General features: G+C 38.4%; 1 protein-coding gene across 1 annotated transcript in view; it reads left to right on the plus strand.

Annotated features, from left to right (window-relative positions):
• Nucleotides 1–18,885, plus strand: part of AFDN (afadin, adherens junction formation factor) — a 502,926-nt gene that overhangs the window by 284,102 nt on the left and 199,939 nt on the right. Inside the window, exon 22 of the mRNA XM_053710918.1 lies at nucleotides 12,294–12,374. Coding sequence (XP_053566893.1) covers nucleotides 12,294–12,374 — 81 coding nt within the window. The remainder of the gene's footprint in view (nucleotides 1–12,293; nucleotides 12,375–18,885) is intronic.

Genomic DNA, 18,885 nt, shown 5'->3' on the forward strand with positions numbered 1-18,885 from the left:
GCGAGTCAGTGTCTTTGGGGCTTTTCCTCTTAAAATTTTCTCATCTTCGTATGAAGCAGGGTTTTATATTGGGTAGGGGTTCAGGCCTGTTGCCCTCAGTATGGGCTGCCTATTGTACCCTCCCGTCTTGGCATTCATTGTCTCCTATAGCTTGGGTATTGTTTTCCCAAAAGTAATAAATGCAGCTGTGGACTCTTTCCATTTAAGAAGAAAAACATAAATTATGCTTACCTGATAATTTCCTTTTCTTCTGATGGAAAGAGTCCACAGCTCCCCACCCGTAATTTTATGTGGGGCGTCCTTATTATTCTTCTGGCACATTTTTACCCTGATATTTCTTCTACTGTTCCTTGTTCCTCTGCAGAATTACTGGAGGATGAGGGGAGCGGGATGAGTATATTTTTTGCCTGTTAAAACTGCCATCTATACTGACAATTTTAATACTACAGTGTTAAGAGAAAAACAGTTTGAAGGAAGCCTATGTTACACAATTTTGCTTTTTATGCTTTTCTAGGGAGTTTGAGGCAGGCACTAAAAGAAGTAATGTTAAATGTCCCTTTAATTCCTATACACTCCATTTTCATTACTACTTAGTTAGATCACCTTACATCAAAAATCAGTGGGTTGTTTTATATGCAATTTGCTATACTTTCTTAATGAGATAAAGTGCTCCAAAATTGCCAAATTATATGAATATCACCCAGTATATCTTTGGTAAGAGGGTAAGGATTCTTTATATTTTTTCTAGACAGTCTTATCTAAGTAAATTTCTTACAAAAATGTGCACTACTACTGCTGGTATTTTTCATCAATCTCACTTTCAAGAACTACATAAAGTATAGATTATGGTCACAGCAAGATATACAGGACTTTTCTAATTGCAGTTAGATAAGTCTAGGATAATTCTAGGTGGGACTTACATCATACTCATAACTGTTTTGCACTGTTGAAGAACATCATCTGCAGTTCATATACATGGTGGAGGTACTTAGGAGCCAAGACTTTTTCATCTCCTAATTTCTCAGTCTGCAGCAGTAGACTTTAAAGGCAAATATGTTTCTGAAATGAACTACATGTCTCCATGGAGCTGCGGAATCTGTTGGCGCTCTACAAATAACAGATAATAATAATGGACCCTTGTTTCACATTATCAATGTGGGTACCAGATTTGATTGCAGTCTTTATAAACACCATGGGAATTCCTTATAGGTTCTGTTGGCCTCTTCCTTTTTAGCCAACTATGATGTTATCTAGAATGATATAGAATATCAGTCAAGATCAGTCTGTCTGAACCTTCAGTCTTTCTCTTTTCCCTCTGTTGCTCTTTGTATGGAAGTACTGGTTCTTATGAGTGCAGCTTCAGATGTAATTCCATTTGCTCGATTTCACAAGACCTCTTCAGCTTTGTATGCTTTATCAGTGGTGCAGGGATCATACTCAACTGTCTCAAAAGATTTTTCTGGATAACAGTACAAGTCAGTCTCTGACTTTGGGGCTGGATCATGAGTTTATTATTCAGGGGGCTTCTTTTGCTTGTCCTTTCTAGACTGATCACTTCAGATGCAAGTCTTTCAGATTGGGGAGCATTTTTTGGGATCTCTGAGAGCACAAAGGGTTTGGCCTCCCCCCGGTAGGTTAAATTTCCAATAAATGTTCTTGAACTCAGGGCTCTTCAGACTTGGCCTCTGTTGAAAAGGCAGTCTCTTCTCCGCTTTCAATCAGACAATGTCATAGCAGTAGCTTATATCATTCATCGGTGGGAACAAACAGTTCCCTAGCCATGAGGGGAAGTGTCTCAAATTCTCTCATGAGCAGGACTCAATTCCTATCTAGTCTCTGCAGTTCATATTCCGGGAGTGAACAACTCAGTCATCGCTCTCTCTTTACCAGGAAGTGTTCAATCAGATTGTGGATCTTTGGGGTCTCCCAGAGATAGATCTGATGGCTTCCAAGGTACTTTGTGAGGTCCAGGGACACTCAGGCAGAGTTTGTGGCTGCTCCGGTAGGTCATTAGCCCTTTCAACTTTCTTATCTGTTTCCTCCTCTAAATTATTTCCAAGATAAGGGTAGAGATATCGTCAGTAATGCTGATTGTCCCAGCTTGACCTCACAGGATTTGGTATGCAGATCTGGTTCAGATGTCCGGTTTTCCTCCTTGGCCTCTTCCACTTCGACCAGACCTTCTGCCTCAAGGTCCGTTTTTCCATCCAGATGTCAGATTTCTAAGCTTGATGGCATGGAGAACGGTTAGCTCTTAAACATAGAGGTTTCGCAGATTCTGTAGTTGAAACTTTAATCGAGGCTCGTAAGCATATGACTTGGAAGATATATCATAAAGTCTGGAAGGTTTTTATTGCTTGGTGTATAGATCATGGCTTTTCCTGGCATTCTATCATAATTCTTAGAAGTCCCATACTTCTTCTTAAAGTGACAGTCTAGTATAAATTAAACTTTGATTATTCAGATAGGACTTTTAATTTTAATCAACTTTCCAATTTACTTTTATCATCAAATTTGCTTTTTCTTCTGTTATGTGTGATCAGTCCACGGGTCATCATTACTTCTGGGATATTATCTGCTCCCCTACAGGAAGTGCAAGAGGATTCACCCAGCAGAGTTGCTATATAGCTCCTCCCCTCTACGTCACCCCCAGTCATTCTCTTGCACCCAAAGACTAGATAGGAGGTGTGAGAGGACTATGGTGATTATACTTAGTTTTTATAACTTCAATCAAAAGTTTGTTATTTTACAATAGCACCGGAGCGTGTTATTACTTCTCTGGCAGAGTTTGAAGAAGAATCTACCAGAGTTTTTTATTATGATTTTAACCGGAGTAGTTAAGATCATATTGCTGTTTCTCGGCCATCTGAGGGAGGTAAAAGCTTCAGATCAGGGGACAGCGGGCAGTTGAATCTGCATTGAGGTATGTAGCAGTTTTTATTTTCTGAATGGAATTGATGAGAAAATCCTGCTATACCGATATAATGACATGTATGTATACTCTACACTTCAGTATTCTGGGGATGGTATTTCACCGGAATTACTCTGTAAAAGTACATTAAACCTTTTAATAGGTATTTAATTCATGTTAAACGTTTTTGCTGGAATGTAGAATCGTTTGCATTTCTGAGGTACTGAGTGAATAAATATTTGGGCATTATTTTTCCACTTGGCAGTTTGCTTGTTTTGATTATGACAGTTTCGTTTCTCTCTCACTGCTGTGTGTGAGGGGGAGGGGCCGTTTTTTGGCGCTCTTTGCTACGCATCAAAAAATTTTCAGTCAGTTACACTTATATTTTCTGCATGATCCGGTTCATCTCTGACAGAACTCAGGGGTCTTCAAACTTCTTTGAAGGGAAGTAGATTCTCTCAGCAGAGCTGTGAGATTTAATAGTGACTGTGATTTAAAACGTTGCTCTGTAATTTTTATGTTTAAAATTTAATTAGTGTTATTTTACTAATGGGAACAAACCTTTACTAAAAAGTTGTGTTGTTTGTTAAGAGTGATGCTATAACTGTTTTTCAGTTCATTATTTCAACTGTCATTTAATCGTTTAGTGCTTTTGAGGCACAGTACGCTTTTATTAAATAAAATTGTAACCGAGTTGCATGTTTATTGCTAGTGTGTTAAACATGTCTGATTCAGAGGAAGATACCTGTGTCATTTGTTCCAATGCCAAGGTGGAGCCCAATAGAAATTTATGTACTAGCTGTATTGATGCTACCTTAAATAAAAGCCAATCTGTACAAATTGAACAAATTTCACCAAACAGCGAGGGGAGAGTTATGCCGACTAACTCGCCTCACGTGTCAGTACCTGCATCTCCCGCCCGGGAGGTGCGTGATATTATGGCGCCTAGTACATCTGGGCAGCCATTACAGATAACATTACAAGATATGGCTACTGTTATGACTGAAGTTTTGGCTAAATTACCAGAACTAAGAGGCAAGCGTGATCACTCTGGGGTGAGAACAGAGTGCGCTGATAATTCTAGGGCCATGTCTGATACTGCGTCACAGCTTGCAGAGCATGAGGACGGAGAGCTTCATTCTGTAGGTGACGGTTCTGATCCAAACAGATTGGATTCAGATATTTCAAATTTTAAGTTTAAATTGGAAAACCTCCGTGTATTACTAGGGGAGGTCTTAGCAGCTCTCAACGATTGTAACGCTGTTGCAATACCAGAGAAAATGTGTAGGTTGGATAAATACTTTGCGGTACCGGCGAGTACTGACGTTTTTCCTATACCTAAGAGATTAACTGAAATTGTTACTAAGGAGTGGGACAGACCCGGTGTGCCGTTCTCACCCCCTCCAATATTTAGAAAGATGTTTCCAATAGACGCCACCACACGGGACTTATGGCAAACGGTCCCTAAGGTGGAGGGAGCAGTTTCTACTTTAGCTAAGCGTACCACTATCCCGGTGGAGGATAGCTGTGCTTTTTCAGATCCTATGGATAAAAAATTAGAGGGTTACCTTAAGAAAATGTTTGTTCAACAAGGTTTTATATTACAACCCCTTGCATGCATCGCGCCGATCACGGCTGCGGCAGCATTTTGGATTGAGTCTCTAGAAGAGAACCTTAGTTCAGCTACGCTGGACGACATTACGGACAGGCTTAGAGTCCTTAAACTAGCTAATTCATTCATTTCGGAGGCCGTAGTACATTTAACCAAACTTACGGCTAAGAATTCAGGATTCGCCATTCAGGCACGCAGGGCGCTGTGGCTAAAATCCTGGTCGGCTGATGTAACTTCTAAGTCCAAATTACTTAATATACCTTTCAAGGGGCAAACTTTATTTGGGCCCGGTTTGAAAGAAATTATTGCTGACATTACAGGAGGTAAGGGCCACGCTCTACCTCAAGACAAAGCCAAAGCTAAGGCTAGACAGTCTAATTTTCGTCCCTTTCGGAATTTCAAAGCAGGAGCAGCGCCAACCTCCACTGCACCAAAACAGGGAGGAACTGTTGCTCGTTACAGACAAGGCTGGAAGCCTAACCAGTCCTGGAACAAGGGCAAGCAGGCCAGTAAACCTGCTGCTGCCTCAAAGACAGCATGAACCGAGGGCCCCCGATCCGGGACCGGATCTAGTGGGGGGCAGACTCTCTCTCTTCGCCCAGGCTTGGGCAAGAGATGTCCAGGATCCCTGGGCGCTAGAGATCATATCTCAGGGATACCTTCTAGACTTCAAATTCTCTCCCCCAAAAGGGAGATTTCATCTGTCAAGGTTGTCAACAAACCAAATAAAGAAGGACGCGTTTCTACGCTGTGTACAAGATCTATTATTAATGGGAGTGATCCATCCGGTTCCGCGGTCGGAACAAGGACAAGGGTTTTACTCAAACCTGTTTGTGGTTCCCAAAAAAGAGGGAACTTTCAGGCCAATCTTGGATTTAAAGATCCTAAACAAATTCCTAAGAGTTCCATCGTTCAAAATGGAAACTATTCGGACAATCTTACCCATGATCCAAGAGGGTCAGTACATGACCACAGTGGATTTAAAGGATGCTTACCTTCACATACCGATTCACAAAGATCATTACCGGTATCTAAGGTTTGCCTTCTTAAACAGGCATTACCAGTTTGTAGCCCTTCCATTCGGATTGGCTACGGCTCCAAGAATCTTTACAAAGGTTCTGGGTGCCCTTCTGGCGGTACTAAGACCGCGAGGAATTTCGGTAGCTCCGTACCTAGACGACATTCTGATACAAGCTTCAAGCTTTCAAACTGCCAAGTCTCATACAGAGTTAGTTCTGGCATTTCTAAGGTCGCATGGATGGAAAGTAAACGAAAAGAAGAGTTCTCTCTTTCCTCTCACAAGAGTTCCATTCTTGGGGACTCTTATAGATTCTGTAGAAATGAGGATTTATCTGACAGAAGACAGATTAACAAAGCTTCTAAATGCATGCCGTGTCCTTCATTCCATTCAACTCCCGTCAGTAGCTCAATGCATGGAGGTGATCGGCTTAATGGTAGCAGCAATGGACATAGTTCCCTTTGCACGCCTACATCTCAGACCGCTGCAATTGTGCATGCTGAGTCAGTGGAATGGGGATTACTCAGATTTGTCCCCCACTCTGAATCTGGATCAAGAGACCAGAAACTCTCTTCTATGGTGGCTTTCTCGGCCACATCTGTCCAGGGGGATGCCGTTCAGCAGGCCGGACTGGACAATTGTAACAACAGACGCCAGCCTTCTAGGTTGGGGCGCTGTCTGGAATTCTCTGAAGGCTCAGGGACAATGGAGTCAGGAGGAAAGTCTCCTGCCAATAAACATTCTGGAATTGAGAGCAGTTCTCAATGCCCTTCTATCTTGGCCCCAGTTAAAGACTCGGGGGTTCATCAGGTTTCAGTCGGACAACATCACGACTGTAGCTTACATCAACCATCAAGGAGGGACAAGAAGCTCCCTAGCAATGATAGAGGTATCAAAGATATTTCGCTGGGCAGAGTCTCACTCTTGCCACCTGTCAGCAATCCACATCCCGGGAGTGGAGAACTGGGAGGCGGATTTCTTGAGTCGCCAGACTCTTCATCCGGGGGAGTGGGAACTTCATCCGGAGGTCTTTGCCCAAATACTTCAACGTTGGGGCAAACCAGAGATAGATCTCATGGCGTCTCGCCAGAACGCCAAACTTCCTCGCTACGGATCCAGATCCAGGGATCCGGGAGCGGTTCTGATAGATGCTTTGACAGCACCTTGGAACTTCAGGATGGCTTATGTATTTCCACCCTTCCCACTGCTTCCTCGATTGATTGCCAAAATCAAACAGGAGAGAGCATCAGTGATTCTAATAGCGCCTGCATGGCCGCGCAGGACTTGGTATGCAGATCTAGTGGACATGTCATCCTGTCCGCCTTGGTCTCTACCTCTAAGACAGGACCTTCTGATTCAGGGTCCATTCAATCATCAAAGTCTAACTTCTCTGAAGCTGACTGCTTGGAAATTGAACGCTTGATTTTATCAAAACGTGTTTTTTCTGAGTCGGTTATTGATACCCTGATACAGGCTAGGAAGCCTGTTACCAGAAAGATTTACCATAAAATATGGCGTCAATACCTATACTGGTGTGAATCCAAAGATTACTCCTGGAGTAAGGTTAGGATTCCTAGGATATTGTCTTTTCTACAAGAAGGTTTAGAAAAGGGTTTATCGGCTAGCTCATTAAAGGGACAGATCTCAGCTCTGTCCATCTTGTTACACAGGCGTCTGTCAGAAAATTCAGACATCCAGGCCTTTTGTCAGGCTTTAACTAGGATCAAGCCTGTGTTTAAAACTGTTGCTCCGCCATGGAGTTTAAACTTAGTTCTTAACGTTTTACAGGGTGTTCCGTTTGAACCCCTTCATTCCATTGATATAAAATTGTTATCTTGGAAAGTTCTATTTTTAATGGCTATTTCCTCGGCTCGAAGAGTCTCTGAGTTATCAGCCCTACATTGTGATTCTCCTTATCTGATCTTTCACTCAGACAAGGTAGTTCTGCGTACTAAACCTGGGTTCTTACCTAAGGTAGTCACTAACAGGAATATCAATCAAGAGATTGTTGTTCCATCCTTGTGTCCAAATCCTTCTTCAAAGAAGGAACGTCTTCTACACAATCTGGATGTAGTTCGTGCCCTCAAGTTCTACTTGCAGGCAACTAAAGATTTTCGCCAAACTTCTTCCCTGTTTGTCGTTTATTCTGGACAGAGGAGAGGTCAAAAAGCTTCTGCTACCTCTCTCTCTTTTTGGCTTCGTAGCATAATACGTTTAGCCTATGAGACTGCTGGACAGCAGCCTCCTGAAAGAATTACAGCTCATTCCACTAGAGCTGTGGCTTCCACTTGGGCCTTTAAGAATGAGGCCTCTGTTGAACAGATTTGCAAGGCTGCAACTTGGTCTTCGCTTCATACTTTTTCCAAATTTTACAAATTTGACACTTTTGCTTCTTCGGAGGCTATTTTTGGGAGAAAGGTTCTTCAGGCAGTGGTTCCTTCTGTATAATGAGCCTGCCTATCCCTCCCGTCATCCGTGTACTTTTGCTTTGGTATTGGTATCCCAGAAGTAATGATGACCCGTGGACTGATCACACATAACAGAAGAAAACATAATTTATGCTTACCTGATAAATTCCTTTCTTCTGTTGTGTGATCAGTCCACGGCCCGCCCTGTTTTTTAAGGCAGGTACATATTTTTTAAATTATAATTCAGTCACCACTACACCCTTGGTTTCTCCTTTCTCGTTGGTCTTTGGTCGAATGACTGGAGGTGACGTAGAGGGGAGGAGCTATATAGCAACTCTGCTGGGTGAATCCTCTTGCACTTCCTGTAGGGGAGCAGATAATATCCCAGAAGTAATGATGACCCGTGGACTGATCACACAACAGAAGAAAGGAATTTATCAGGTAAGCATAAATTATGTTTTTCTCTTGGTATTCTTAGTTTAAACTAAACATAGGTAGGCTCATATGCTAATTTCTAAGCCTTTGAGGGCTGCCTCTTATCACATGCTTTTTAAATCTCTTTTCAACACAAAGAGACAGAAAGTACACGTAGGCCATATAGATAACACTGTGTTCAGGCACAGGGGGTTATTTAAGATCTAGCCTAACACAATGCTAAATGCAAAACAATAGATAATAAACAGTCACAGTCATGTGATCAGGGGGCTGGAAGAAGGTTCCTAGATACAAGGTAATCACAGAGGTAAAAAGTATATTAATATAACTGTTGGTTATGCAAAACTGGGGAATGGGTAATAAAGGGATTATCTATCTTTTAAAACAATAACAATTCTATGGTAGACTGTCCCTTTAAAAGAAAATAAGCAAGCGCTATCCAGGGTGCTGAACCTAAAATGTGCCTGCTCCTAAGCTTTACATTCCTGCTTTTCAAATAAAGATAGCAAGAGAATGAATACACATTGATAATAGGAGTAAATTAGAAAGTTGATTAAAATTGTGTGTTCTATCTGAATCATGAAAGAAAAAAATTGGGTTTAGCATCCCTTTAGAATTGTTTGCTCAGTCTAAATATTTTTTTAGGTTTTATGTCCCTTTAATGTGAGGCTTGTGTACAGTTGCTTGACTATGGAAACCCATTGTATGAAGCTCCTGATCTATAGTTCTTGTGCTGATGTTGCTTTCAGATGCAGTTTGGAACTCTGTAGTAAGTGATGGAACAGATAAAATGCGATTTTTTTTGCACTATATGTTTCAGCAATGAACGGCCAGGATCTGTGAGTTTGCATTGTCTACCACTCTAGGGCTAGGCTGTTGTTACTCTTAGATTCTTCCACTTCACAGTAATAGCACATACAGTTGACAGGGGCATCCTGTGATCGTGCCCTGTTTACTGTCAATGAACTGTTCCTTATGACCAATTGTATTACCAATGTTTGTCTGGAGATTTCATGGCTGGGTTTTATGCATGTTAGCAATGGGTGAGGCTAAAACACCTGCACCTTAATAATTAGTTTGATGGGGTGTCCACATACTTTTAGCCAAATAGTGTATCTTTTTTTTTCTTTTCTTTTAATGCTAAATCTGCAAGTCAAATCAAGTCATTTGATCTGCTGATTTACTAGGTATATCCTGGCACATAATTCTGTTGCACACTTTGATTTGATTGGTTTACAAGAAAGGTCCTAACTGCTTTGGACTAGGAAACAATGCCACACCACATAACAAATTGGAAAAGAGAGCTGTACATTCGAATACAGAGTAGCATGTTTGCATATTAAGATGCCTTTATATCTCAAGAACAGTCTACTCCATAATTGGTATTGTTTAAAAAGATAGATAATCCCTTTATTACCCATTCCCCAGTTTTCCATAACCAACACGGATATATTAATATACTTTTTACCTCTGTGAATATTTTCTATCTAAGCCTCTGCAGACTCTCCCCTTATTTCAGTTCTTTTGACAGACTTGCATTTTAGCCAATCAGTGCCCTCTCATAAGTAACTCCACGGGCGTGAGCACAATGCTATCTATATGGCACACATAATATAAACTCCCTCTAGCTGTGGAAAAACTGTCAAATGCTTTGAGATAAGAGGCCGCCTTCAAGGGCTTAGAAATTAGCATATATCACCTAGATTTAGCTTTCAACAAAGAATACCAAGAGAACAAATAAATCAAATTTGATGATAAAAGTGAATTGGAAAGTTGTTTCAAATTGCATGTCCTATCTGAATAATGATCGTTTAATTTTGTCTAGACCGTCACTTTAATTCTGTTAAAATATTTACTTGACTCTTTGGTGACAGCAAGTTAAAGCAAAATATATATAATTAATTAAAGGTGTCTCCCACCCACCCCATACAAAAAAGCAGCAGCAATTAACATGTAACACTGGGTCAGTGAGACTTTTTATTTTCTGATAAAACCCTTTTAGTGAGTGCAGAAAATACAAGTGTTTACATTATTGTCCCTTTAATTTACAAAATGGGAAGTTGGGCACTTAGGATTGATCAGTACAGGTGGCCCTCGTTTTACAACAGTTCAATTTACACCGTTTCAGAATAACAACCTTTTTTTCCAGTCATGTGACTATTGAAAAGCATTGAGAAGCAGTGCATTTATTAAAATAGCCAGTAGGTGGAGCTGTCCGCTTGTATTGCAGTAAAGCCAAGCAAGCTGAAATTAATCAGTTTAACCAGACCTGAGCTATAGAGCAGATTTCAAAGGAACAAGATCTTCCTGTCTATAACTTAGTCCAGATTGGAATGCATAGAAAGAACTGTTTGCAGAGAAATGCAAGTGAAGTCTTTGTTGTGTGATTATTTTATTAGGTTTATAATGATGTTTAGCAAATGTTTTTGTTAATTTAACTTAGTTTAAAAATGTTTTTGTTAATTTAACTTAGTTTAATTATATATTCTGTGTTGTGTGATTATTTTATTAGGTTTATAATGCTGTCTAGCATTTAAAGTCTTAATTTTAAAGCTTTTAAAATAATGTATTAGGAGTTACTTATGACAATTTTGAGAGGGGCCTGGAACCTATCTCCCTCACTTCCCATTGACTTACATTATAAACTGGGTTTGAATTTACAACGGTTTCAATTTACAACCATTCCTTCTGGAACCTAACCTCGGCGTAAACCGAGGGCTACCTGTACTACATTTCTAGAAAAATGGATCTCCCACATTATCATATTTTATTTTTAAAACCATTTTGAACTATTACAGGTGTTTTTGTTCTATTTAATTGAATGAAATATGAATAATCCAAAGTGGCCAAACTTGATTTGTTTTCAAGCACATAGACATTTGCTCCACCCCTTTTCTGAATCACAGAATAGTTTAATTTGTTCTGGCAGTTAAAGCTTTTATTATATTACTTTGCTTATTGCTTTTAAAACGAGCAAAGCAGCTTAAACCTTTTTTGATGAGCTGGAGAAGAGTGGAGCGATGTGTGCAAGCCCTTGCTTGTGGAGCAGGATAACAACTAAGGTTTGTATGCTACAATGTTACATTTGAATGTATTTTAATTAAAGGGACATTGTTGAGATTATAATAGACATTTGTAATTACATGTAGTAGACACTTTGCAATATACTTGTCATTATTTATTTTGTCCCTCATTTCCTGTAATTTAACTTTAAAACTTGTTTAATTCCACTGAGTTTCTATAAAATAAGGGGTGCAGCTATGTTGAAGCCTAGATTTTCCCCTTACCCATCTCTTCTGCTGAGGACAGTTAGAGACAGGTCTAAATAGATTATAAAGGAGAGTGTGCATACAAGGCTGTGTGGAATAAAGGATTGTATTTACTATCTAACAGGGTTTCCAATAATCTTCTATTGCCTGTTTAGAGATGAGTCTTATTGTCCAAAGCGGAAGTGGTAGATAAGGGGAAAATCTAGGTTGCAGATTATCAGGGAACATTACTTTATAGTAAATAAAGTACTTTATAGAAACAAAACCTTTACACTTTAAACCTTTAATATCTTATATGTTCTAATATTCAGACAGTTAATATAAAAAGTACACCTACGTATTATTTTCTGGCTAATCAGTGATTTGAATACGTCATTATACACCATTTAATATCATTGTGTGTGTTGTTACAATGTATTTAACTATAGTGTGTCTTGTTGCAGTTATTGCATTATCTATGTAGAGTATGACCGTAGCACTTTATATACTGCAGCACTGTCTTGTTTTGTTAAAGTCCCAGCTGTCTTTTGATTGGTTTACACGTGCGAAAGGGGTTGCAACAATGTAAAAGAAAGTGTGCTACCATCAATAAATCTATGATGGTGCAATAAACACCTTCCTTTTCTCTTACTTTTTACAGCCTTTAAGAAAAGACCCGGAAATAATCACTGTGACTTTGAAGAAGCAGCATGGAATGGGGCTGAGCATTGTTGCAGCCAAGGTAAGAAAAAGTGATAAATGTTTACAACATGGAGCTGGTGAAAAGTATGAATATTTTTAATAATCAGTATCGTTCAGCATTAAAGGGACACTGAACCCAAATTTTGTCTTTCATGATTCAGATAGAGCATGTAATTTTAAGCAACTTTCTAATTTACTCCTATTATCATTTTTTCTTCATTCTCTTATCTTTATTTGAAAAGCAAGAATGTAAGTTTAGAAGCCGGCCCATTTTTGGTTCACAACCTGGGTTGTCCTTGCTGATTGGACAGCACCAATAAACAAGTCCTGTCCATGGTGCTGAACCAAAATTGCCTGGCTCCTTAGCTTAGATGCCTTATTTTTCAAATAAAGAAAGCAAGAGAACGAAGAAAAATTGATAATAGGAGTAAATTAGAAAGTTGCTTAAAAATGCATGTTCTATCTGAAAAAGAAAAACATTGGGTTCAGTGTCCCTTTAACCCTGCCAGAGGCAGACGCCTGGACACTCATAATGCTTCCCTGTAGCAAGTTAGACTTCTTAAAAACACACTAAACGTATTTCAGCCAATGAGAGAGTCTCTCATCCTCATGAGCTTGTTATTCAATTTGCTGAATGCTAATTTACTGGGCATGGTCAAATTATATAAATTTATGCAGCTATTTCACAAGAATTTACATTTGCCACATAGATTAAGGATGCATTATGCATTAAAATATAGGCAGTTTATCTCTTTAATTGGTGTTGCATGTGCTTCTAATAGTATGTTTTAGCTGGAACACACCTTTCTTCAGCGCTTGCAAAATATAGGCCTATGGAATTGTAACAATAAGCCATATTATATTATACACTGAGTTTTATTGTGAAAATGGGTTTTGGTTACATAAAGTACAACTTGATTATGGTTTCTGCTATATTACTTGATTTTACTTGATTTACAGTGACACTACACAACACATCTTTGTATGTCTCTACAATTATTCAGTGCTCAAAAGGCTTTACCACTTAAAGGGAAACTAAACACAGTTTTGTTCTTTCATGCTTCAAATAGGGAATGCAATTTTAAGCAACTTTCTAATTTACTCCTATTATTATAACATTTTCTTCATTTGTTTGGTATCTTTATTTGAAAATCAGTAATGAAAGTATAAGTCGGCCCATTTTAGGTTCAGCACCTGAGTAGCACTTGCTGATTGGTGGATAAATGTAGCCACCAATCAGCCAGCGCTATCCAGGGTACTGAACCAAAAACGGGACGACTCCTAAGCTTTCATTCCTGCTTTTTCAAATAAAGATACCAAGAGCATGAAGAAAAAATAGTTTAGTGTCCCTTTAAGAGAGAAAACACGAAGCAGACCACACTTGGTGCCCCACTGTAACAGGCATTATATAAAGGAAGCAGACATTAGTTAATGTATTGTATTGGTGGCGCGGGATAATTTACTTTTAGTATACAGTATATTACATGAGGATTTAATCGCCCATGTTAGTCATGATTGTGTAATGATTTTTATATCTTATCGATGCATTATGCTTATTTGTATGCCTGTTTTGTCTTTTGTTTCCTGTAATGCTATTGACGTCTGTCAAATTTTTGTTGCCAATGTGTTGCCACCTGCATAACATTGTAGCCAAAATGTTAGCTGTTGTATATGGATAGAGTACTTTATTACAGATAGAATTATGTTTAAAAATGTTTATATAAAAAATATATATATATAATAATAAACACCTACATCTTTGCCTCGATTTTCAAAGCCTTTGTTTAGACTTCTGCATATAGTTTTGTTTCTGTAGGGGGGAGATGTGTGTTTAAATTAACAATAAATACATCTTGCTTTTGTGTAAAAAGGAAAAAAAAATTGTACTTGTCTAATGTACCTTGGAGAGGCCAAATATATTTTTCTTTCATAATTCAGATAGAGCATGCAATTTTAAGCAACTTTCTAGTTTATTTCTGTTATCACATTTTCTTTGTTCTCTTGGTATCTTTTGTTGAAAAGCAGGGCTCTAAGCTCAGGCGTGTGCATGTGTCTGGAGCCACTATATGGCTGCAGTTTTGCAAGAATCTTATCAAGATGGCAGCACAATTTCCTGTCATGTAGTGATCCAGACACCTATCGAAGTATCTCTTCAACAAAGAATATCATGGGAACATAGCAAATTTGATTATGCAGGTAGAAAACCATTTATTCAAACTGATTGGAACAGGAAAAGGTTTGGTTTTCGTAATAGTTTGGATGTTTGAATATTTCTATCTGTAAAATGGGACAGTTTGGAGACAGGATGGGAATAAGTGTAAACAATAACATGTAATTTAGGCAATATTTACATGTCATAATACAGCATGTAACGTAAAGGTAGTTTTATAAAAACCAAAAATTATTTTCCTTCAGAAAGATAGTAATATTTGTTGTTTTAGATAAATATAGACTATTATTTGCATTTTAGAACACAAAACAACATGTTTGGGGTTTTATATCAATTTAAAAAAAAAAATTTTTTTACAAATTTGTTTTTTTGGCCTCTTTAGGGAATGTGGGACAAGCACTTTTAAAAAAAAAAAAAAAAAAAAAAAAAAAAAAGGTTTTTAAAGACTCTGTTTTGTACATAAATCAAATGGGTTTTTTTTAAATCTAATATCCCAGTTATACTTTCACAGGAACTTGTTTTTTTTGGAGTCATTCCACGTTAGAGAAACAGATTCATTTTAATTAATGTTATGCTTTAATATAGTTGTGTGTTTCAATAATTTGTTGGCTTCATGCATTTTAAAGAGAGTGTTGTTTTAATGTATATAAATATATGTTGCGGATGACAGTTGGGTGAGGTGTTGTTGATGAAATAAGGTTCTTTCAAGGATTGACAGGCGGTGGGTGGGTCTGCTGATGACAATAATCTACTGATAAAAATATAAATTTGAATAGTGACTCAAATATCCTATTGTTTTCTGCCTACATATGTATCAGAAGCAAGCAACTAAGCTTCTGTGTGATGGTTTTAATAGTTGATAATTGTGCACAGACTAATAATGTCTGTTGTCAACTTTAAGTATAAGCAATTGCTTAGTGCTTTTTTATTACAACAATGAAACAGACTGTTTAAAATCCCTTTTAAAGAGACATTCCACTAAAAATATGTTCTATCATGTATATAAAAAGCAACATTTATACATGTAGACAGTATATTCTGCCTGAAACAAAAGTGAAGTAAAAGCTGTTTAAAGAGCATGATATTCAAATTTGTTTTTTTGGTTCCGTCTGAAAGAGAATGTTTCGTAATGTATTGCCTTTTTTCGTTTACTGGTTACCCGGCACAAATTATAGCCAATATTAAAGGGACAGTCAACACCAGAATTGTTGTTGTTTTAAAAGATAGATAATCCCTTAATTACCAATTCCCCAATTTTGCATAACCAACACGGTAACAATTATACACGTTTTACCTCTGTAATTAACTTGTATCTCAGCGTCAGCAGACTGCCCCCTTATTTTAGTTCTTTTGACAGACTTGCATTTTAGCCAATCAGAGCTGTCTCCATGGTAAATTCACGTGCTTGAGCTCAATGTTATCTATATGAAAAACGTGAACTAATGCCCTCTAGTGGTGAAAAAATGTCAAAATGCATTTAATAAAACCAGTCCTGAAAGACAAAAAACGAGAGGCGCTCTTGGTGCAGCAAGTTTCAAGATAGAAATAGACAACAGAAAAAGATAAAATCCAGGTACTCACAAACAAAATTGCACATGCAGTGCAATATCGAACGAGCCGAAACTTCTGAACCGTTCGGCTGACTCTCTGTGGCTGTAGCTGCTGGTATCCAGAACGAGGCTCCACTCCCGATGCCAATCACCTATCAGGAACGCCAACGGGGAGATATTCTACGCTGTAGATACCTGGCGAAAATCCTAGGACCCAACCAGGCGGGTTTCACCAGAAAGGGAGAATAATGACAAGTCCAGAGCGATTTAGATTAGAGGCGGCCTTCAAGGTCTAAGAAATTAGCATTTGAACCTCCTAGGTTTAGCTTTCAACTAAGAATACCAAGAGAACAAAGCAAAATTGGTGATAAAAGTAAATTGGAAAGTTGTTTAAAATTACGTGCCCTATTTGAAACATAAGATTTTTTTTGGACTTGACTGTCCCTTTAAGCAGACAATAGATAATATTAAACCTTTTGCTGCACATGGCGAGACTGCTGCCTGTGAGGGCATGGCAAACTGTTCTCTTCTTGAAGGGGAATAGCCAATCACAACACTGGGTTGGCGATTCCCCTGCACAACAGGCCTGATCGTTGGTGGCATAGTGGGCGGCACTCCCAGAGCGACATGGGAGCCACTGATGTCAAAACAAACATGACAGAGGGTGTGGGGCCACTATATGACAGGCAGGTAAGGGAGCTAGATGGGGGGTTGCTGTTCAAATTTTTCAGTCTCAGCACCCTTACTAGCAACAGACCTCCAAGATCCCTCATTTGAAAGAGAATTGCTTGTGCTTTCAAATGACGATGGTCTTGAAAAGGTACTACAAAGAAGATACTTAAAAATAAAGTTGAAACACAACACATGGGGATTTGCTTGGGGGTGTTACATTATGTGCTGCTATGTCTAGAGACTGTACGGCTGCTGGCTAGCCTCACATAAACGCTTCACGGAGCAGCATGAGATACTCACAGATCACAGCGTTTATCTCATGAATGGAGACACCTCACTGACTGGCAAGGGATCACAGAGTCCCCCTGTCCCTGCAATGTTAGCCTTGGGATATCCTCCATTATGTTATTTCTGCACTGCCTTACTCTTGAGGCATGTAGAAATAGCGCGTGGGGGCACTTACAGCCCAGGACACAGGTATGGCGCTTGTCCTTTTGGGCTAAACCTCTGGTCGTTAAGGGGTTAACATCTTGTCTCTTAAAGGGACAGTAAATACTTTCATATTTGTATATAAAATGTTTAGTTGCCTATAATGAAACAACTTTGCAATTTATTTGCATTATTTATGTTGGCCCCTTTTAGTGTAATTTAGCTCTGAAAACTAAACAAATTCTAATTCTTAGAACTTGAATTGCACCAGCTGACTTTTCAACTCTAACCCTGCTTCATAATAGTCTCTAATTGTATTTAGTAGATAACTGCACAACAATGTATTTCATTACGTCTTGCATTGTTGTCTGTTAACTAAAGCACAGATTGGCTCCTCCAAAGAAGACAAATCGTGGGTTGAGTTTAGCTATTGATAAATAGCTGTAGAAAAAAGGATGTCAATTTGTTTGAAAAATGGTAAGACTTGGCTGATATGTTATTCTATAACAGCACAAATAAAATTTCTAGTAAAGACAAGGTGTTTACTGTCCCTTTAACTGCTAATTACCATTTTACTCTTGTAATTTACACAAATGCACATGCATTTCTCTTTTGGTAATAATGTTACAAAACCAAGAGAGGGAGATGTAGTTCTTACAAACAGACACACTTCCATAAGACATTTTTGACTGTTTTGTGTTGGGGTTCTCTGCAATTTCATTGTTCATTTAGCACTTGGTCACGATTTACTGTGTGTATTGCAGCAGCATTTATCATGTTTGGATTTGTGCCATTTTTTTTGAGAACCTTCGCACCTGTTTAGGTACAGAGCAATAACGAGTCTGCTCCTAATTGAGTGTTACTTGTTGCTAAATATTTTACAGTACCTTTTGCTATATGACACATCATAATGTTACACAGCCTCTTAAAGGAGATTGAAAGGTCAATAGACAAGTGTATAGAAGCATTTCATTTTTTAATGGAAGCATCTTTGCAATATACTTCCATTAGCAAAAATGCTTCTAGTAAAAGTTGTTCCAGTTCAGAGAGCTGGAGGCGGTGCATATTGTACCTGAAAAAGACTTAAAGGGACACTGAACCCACATTTTTTCTTTTGTGATTGAGATAGAGCATGAAATTTAGGCAACTTTCTAATTTACTCATATTATCAAATTGTCTTCATCCTCTTGGTATCTTTATTTGAAATGCAAGAATGTAAATTTAGATGCCGGACCTTTTTTGGTGAACAACCTGGGTTGTTCTTGCTGATTGGTGGATAAATGCATCCACCAATAAAAAAAGTGCTGTCCAGAATTCTGAACCAATAAAAAAAGCTTAGATGCCTTCTTTTTCAAATAAAGATAGCAAGAGAATGAAGAAAAATTGATAATAGGAGTAAATTAGAAAGTTGCTTAAAATTGCTTGCTCTATCTGAATCACAAAGAAAAAAATTGGGATCAGTGTCCCTTTAATTTGTTCCTTACAAATCACTGCGGACTCGCTGAGAAGGTGTAATGTTTGAATACTGGTGCGGTGCCCTCACAGCATATGTGTGTATGCTACTGGCAAACAGTAATAACCTTTACTAGAAGCATTTTTGCTCATGGAAGTATATTGCAAAAATGTTTGTATTTAAAATTGAAATGCTCCTATAAACATTTCAGTTTTTACTTTTCTATTCCCTAAAAAACACTACTTTGATAATATGATATTCACATGTGACCTAATTC

The sequence above is a fragment of the Bombina bombina genome, chromosome 4 (assembly GCF_027579735.1).
Source record: "Bombina bombina isolate aBomBom1 chromosome 4, aBomBom1.pri, whole genome shotgun sequence".
NCBI lineage: Eukaryota > Metazoa > Chordata > Amphibia > Anura > Bombinatoridae > Bombina > Bombina bombina.